The 6000-nt window shown below is 42.4% G+C and overlaps 1 protein-coding gene across 1 annotated transcript in view; it reads left to right on the top strand.

Moving 5' to 3' along the window:
• Positions 1–462: 462 nt before the first annotated feature.
• mob2a (MOB kinase activator 2a) overlaps positions 463–6000 on the top strand; it is a 53124-nt gene continuing 47586 nt past the window's right edge. The window contains exon 1 of the mRNA XM_005734884.1: positions 463–1156. Coding sequence (XP_005734941.1) covers positions 1140–1156 — 17 coding nt within the window. The 5' untranslated portion in view covers positions 463–1139. The remainder of the gene's footprint in view (positions 1157–6000) is intronic.

The raw sequence follows: 6000 nt of genomic DNA, 5'->3' as shown, positions 1-6000 counted from the left end.
ATAGAGCTATTTAAATGTATTTTGTGTAACAAATACTTTTGAAGGTATTTACAAATGGTTGTCTCACAATAACTGAGAACTTAATTTTGATCTAATTATATTTTTTGTACGTAAGTATAGCAATTTTCCCTTTAAAGAGGTGCATATATTTAACTTAATTATTTTCTCACTTATAATTAGAGTACCATCTGGAAAGTCCACAATTTTTTTCTGTAATGTTTTTTTTAATTGTTTGGCTTGTCATCTTTGCTCAATCCAGAATTAAAGTTGAATAAATGAAAAAACAAAATCGGAAATGGTTGAGCAGAAGGCCCACGCTGACTTGACATGAATCATCCAACTGGGAGTCACTAACCTAGAATAAGATGGCAAGTGTCTTGACTTTGTGTTATAACGCCCAAGCCCGCTAAGCTCCGCATCCACGGGACGGTAATCGTTCCATTAGCGCGTGAACGTGTTTGGTGTTGGATTTGTCTTCGTAGCGTGATCACGCCAAACCTACCGGTTTTACCCCCATTATTTTTAATTCGTCAACTACATATCCCATTGCATCTGCGCTCACACGCATTTTACACACAAGAGACAGAGTGGGTCGGGTCTGTGTTTACTTCCGGACTCCGATTTAGACCTCGTTCAGAAAGCAGCAGCTCCAGTGAAGGTTCAGGCTGGCAGAGCAGTGGCCATACAAGGCTTCATGACAGAGGTTACCGGTCTGACCAGCGACATCCCCGTGGGCAAGTCTAACGCAGCGCTACTGAACACTGGACACACCGCGACGCAAGACAGACTCGAACTGCCGCTCTCCTCTCTTCGCCTTCGTGCTCAAAGTCACTCAATGCTTCAGTCCCGCTACCAGCTAACAGACTGATCCGACTGTGTTCCTGCCGCTTCATGATCCGAGCTAACTGGGGGATCAAAACAAGAACAATCGCTTGAAGTTCAAGCGGCGTTTGACCGGTGTTCGGGATCCATCGACTGGGAGAGACGCGGGCCCCGTGGGGAAAGAGCAACAGGACTCGGGGGGCCAGTCAGCTAGTGTAGCGAGGGTGGTGGCTGGATAAACTAGGGGGTTGCCTCCAGCTCCTGGTGGATTTATCCCCTGCCAGCTAACATTAGCTAAGCTAGCCACAAACAGCACCATGGATTGGTTAATGGGGTGAGTACAGACAGCTAACTTGCATAGCTATAGCATCCTCTCTTATATGACAGGTCAGCTGCGCAGTCTTTCTGATGCTGCCTGCAAATTCACTTCTCTGCAGCTGATACCACTGGAGTCGGCGTTATGCAGGTGCACTGTCGTGTTCAACAGTGTTAAATTCTCGCTTTAATCTGTGTGTAAACGGTTTGCGTGTTGCTTAGCTTAGCTTCGCTCCGACGAGGCTAGCAAAGCTGGCAACGGTTAACCGGCCTCATGATAGCGTTACCCAGGGCCAGGTGGTATTTTTCGGCATCTCTTCGGGCCGCAGATTACTAGCCAAGGATGGCAGCTCCCGGAGTAGGTCGTGATAATATTGCTATACATGGCAGTTTACTGGACGGTGACCTCATCGCTGAGGTGATGGACTTTAGGTTAGCGGCTTGTCAGCGCTGCTAACGCGGCTATGAGCGGTTTCCCTTATTTCCCAGCGCAAGGTGCGCTGGTCGCTTTGACGGAGGGGAACCGCTGCTAGCAGTCGTGCTAACTTATCTAATGTGCAACCTTTGAGGCACAGCAGAGGTTCTGGTGTCAGAGAGAAAGCTCACCGATGGAGAATGTGTGTGCACCGTGCACATCTTGAAGCACAGCGTGTATGTTTTTGTCAGCGAAGTGAAGCGCGCAGGGATTTCTAGGGCTTTTGTGTAGTTTTCTGCCTTGGTGTAGCGGTTGACACCTGACAGAGGTTGGTGATGCTGTGTAAGCTGCGTTATTTTTAGCTCGAGGCTGCACAAGTCATGAGTTTTGAGTGAAAGCTCGTGATAGGGACTGCATTTATCAGCCTCGGTGACGATACCTGCTATACAACCAAAGTTCAAAGCCACGATCGGTGTGCTCGGGCTTAACATTTGAAATCAGTGGAAGCGGCGGAGTAACTTTCCAAACCCTGACAGCCCAGAGCATTGTTGTAGACTTCGGATTTGCTATGCAAACTCTTAAGACACTGGATTGTCTGGTCTCGTTTGTCTCCAATCAAAGTAGGGCGTCAGACGTTGCACTCCAAGGTGCGTTTGCAAGTTGAAATCCAAACCTGAAATGTGAAATAAAAACTCGAGGTGTCATCATATACACAAATGGCTCGGACTTAAACATTGATCAGGTTATTGCTTTTGCTTACAGTTTATCATTGTTGGCTTGCTGCAGCACTTTAAAAGCACATCAGGGATGAGGAAGGGTGGAGGCCCGTTCTTAGGGGAGTTTCTACATGTCTGCTCAGTTTTTTCTGGTAGATAACAATGCTGCAAGTCTGTTCCCTGAGCTCGATGTAGGCTGACTGTTAGCTCTGTAAAGACAGTTAACTTGTTGTCCAAGACAGTCTGCTCATAAGTCATAATCTCAGGCTTTATCAATTGTGCCCAGGCACGCTTTCCAGTAACTTAAAAAAACAACAAAGAAAACCGGGTTGCTTGTTAGACATCAGGCAGTATTGGTAAATAACACATTTGCTCCTGAGTGGCCTGTTTGATATTTTATGCAGGTTTTCCATGCATGGTCTGCTTTGCATAAAGAGCATTTGACTGCTTTGGTAGACACAGGTTTCTTGTAGTCATTGTTTAACTTGTGTTTTTCCCCTCCCTATGACACTGGTTTTCCTGGTTTCACTAACTGGTTCTTGCAGTAACTTGTCTTAAATAACATCAGCTCTCTGTTATAATTCTTTTTTTTATAGGTCCTTAATTTCTCTTCCCCTTTTCCCCCCAAAGCCATGAAATAATCATTTTTTGTCCAGACGGTGCTTTCAGATCTGAACTATTTTGCACAGCGATCTGATGTCGCTTGGTTTTAGAAGAAATGAGGAAAGTAAAGGCCTACATATAAAAGAAAAGACCTCTGCCTGTCTGTGGATGTTACTGAATGTATTTGGTGTAGTCCGTGTTCTCCAGCTGAGAAAAGTTGTAGTTGGTTCTATTTAATACATTTTTGTGTATTAAAACAACAACAACAACAAAGCAGTTTGGCTTTGTGATAGAAGGTCATGCCTAATATCCAGTGATGGTATTTGGTCATGTTGAGAGTATGTGTTTACCTGCGTGTTAAAGGAGCTCTTTGGATAGAGTGCAAATATGCAGTTAAGTTGAGCGTTTGTGATCTAAATGCATTGGAGGCCAGCAGGAACGTTTCCAGTGTGCGTCATCAACAGTATGGAGTCCATGAATTAACCAAGCGTGTAATCACTCTGAATACAAACCTGGGGTGAAGGACACCCCTGCCAAGACCAATGGAAGAAGGAATTGAGAGTGTGAGCATAAGGATGATGGAAGAAGGAGATCTAGTGAAAAAGAGTGGCTGATTTGGAGAGAGGAGGAAAAAACAGGATGATCAAAAGAGATAAAGGAATAAGCGATACTTTTTTTTTTTTTTTTTTCGTTAATTAACCAGATAACGGGGAGGGTGGAAGGTGATAAGGTTGCTTTTGATAAAATGGTTGATTGTGGGACAGTTAAAAGAAATTATAAGGTGGGGGAAGGGAGAGTGTAGTTCATAGGAAAGATGAAGCTCTGCAGGGAATCAAATGGAGACAGATGAGAAGCCTGTGAGTGGTTGTAATGGTGAATAAAGGAGGAGATCTAGAGACAACATATTATGATGGGAGACATACTCACAAGAACCAACCACTGGTTTTAGCTGAGGCTACCACCTCTTGGTATGGTGATACATACACGTACCACTTTTTAGCCTAAATCTGTTTGTTAACTAGCTGCACTCTATCTGTGTACTGTGATATTTTAGACGGAGCGCATTATTTCAGAGCTGAATGACCTCATCTGTCCCTATTCAGAGTCAGACAGGATGTTAAATCACTGGAGAGATGTGCGACGCCTAAATGTGTCTTTTGCTGCTGGGTGAAATGGGTAGGCTTTGACAGATGTTTAATCCCCTTGCTTTTGAGTGATGGGTTGGTAATGCTGAACGAAGAGCGAGCGAATGGAAAGTACAGCGTCTAAGTGGAGCACTGCTTCAGGCTGCCCGATCTGAGCAAGAGTCAGACTTGTACACTTAAAAAGGCACCGTATCACCTTTGGCTAGGTATATGGGTAGTGTATCAATATCCAGCACTATGGGAGTAATGCAAGTCATGTGATAGGTTCTGGCTTTTTGTGTCTTTTTATTTTATAGATCTCAAATTTCGTCAGGTTCATATAAAAGCATTTGAACGAGAAAATTGATTATATAAAGTAATGTCTTTCTGCCATTTAGTGTATAACGTGCGATGCAGTATAAATATAACAGCACTAAGGCAGGATTCACACAGATGCTTTGCTGGCACAGTCATCATAGCAACAATAACCAATGATCACAAGGCATGGCAGCCAAGCTTCAGTCCGACTTTTCCTAAATTTTGATACCGCACCGCACCCACCTCGCACTCTAAGGATATTTTTATGACGCAGTCTGGAGGATTTGAATAAATGCGACTTGATTGGCTGACGCCTTTGCTGGCATTACAAAGTCAAACTTGTCTAAACTTTTAACATGAGCAAAACAACAGATCAGCACTCGTGAGAAGCAGGAGCACTGAAGGCTGAATCTGTGTGAATGCTGCCTAACAGCCAAAATGACCATAAAGTCAAACTGACGTCTAAAACGGTTTCGACAAAGTCTGAACAAGCTTCCTGTACAGTTCCTGATTTCTGTTATGACTTCACCCTCTGTGATGTTTTTAGCCACATTTCTTGTAGGAAGATGTTAAGCTCTAACACGATTAAGCTATTTACCTTCCTATCATCAGAATAAGGTGTTATGGTGCTACTTGTGGCATTGTACTGAAAAATGTCAAACTTCAGGTGTGACTTGAGTCAGATTGAAATGGTTTAGTTACTATCTTTTTAAAACTGTTTAAAATATAAAAAGAGAGTGACACTGTCAGATGATGGTAGATCGAGAAGGGGAATTCACATGAACTACTTATAGGTTGGACGTTGGCAGCAGTGGTAAACGTCTGTCTATTTGTAAAGCTCGCTTGCCACTGTGGCTCATTTCTAAAATAAGAGGCGTCTTTCTGTGTATCTTAGTGGGTTTTTCTTTTTTTGTTGTTTTTTTTTTTTTTTTGGGTGATAATGCAATTTCTTAATCATTTTTTCACCTATGGCCTGAATGCACAGTTTCTCATGAGTCCATGCTGCTTTTTAGGTTTAAAAGTAGTGAGTGGGGGGATTGAAGAGGTGGGCACATGTGTCAGTTTCTAAGCCTAATCATTTTAGTGGCTGTTGCAGTGTTGGATTATATTAATAGAGTAGCAGTAATTTGGATGACTGTATATCCAGGAGGGACTTAAAAAAAATAAATAAAAAATATTTATTTTAATTTTATTTTCCTGTATATTGTGTTTGTGTATATATAGGTATGAAACTTTAGTTTTCTTTATCAAATATTAGTTTCTTGGACGGGGGGATGGTTTGCATAAAACTATTGTAGCTAAATCGGCTGCAAGATTTCATCAGTTTAAATGAAGTCATGTCTTAATTTGAGCGTCAGTTACAATATAACGGAAGTTCAAACATGTAGAATAAACCAGTCGCCATGTGTTAGTCCTTATACAGCAGACTCCTATGTTTTAAAACGTTTCTAGTTTGTCTGCAAATACACCGTTAAGAACAAAAAAAAATGTGTGTATTTTAGAAAACATGCAACATGTTCAGTGTTAAATCTCTTAACTCTGTGCGTATCACCTGACCTGTTCATGTGGTCACGAACCGATGCTTACAAAACCTTGTGGTAGAATATCTTGGTACGGTGTCAGTACTTTCATTCTTAGCCTGCATGTTTGACTAATATCCCTTTTTACGCTTTCCACTTGCTCTGTG

This window comes from Pundamilia nyererei, unplaced genomic scaffold (genome assembly GCF_000239375.1).
Source record: "Pundamilia nyererei isolate P.nyererei 1_Seehausen unplaced genomic scaffold, PunNye1.0 scaffold00060, whole genome shotgun sequence".
Lineage (NCBI taxonomy): Eukaryota > Metazoa > Chordata > Actinopteri > Cichliformes > Cichlidae > Pundamilia > Pundamilia nyererei.
Note: the sequence above shows the minus strand (reverse complement) of the source record. Positions and strands in the feature narration are given on the sequence as shown.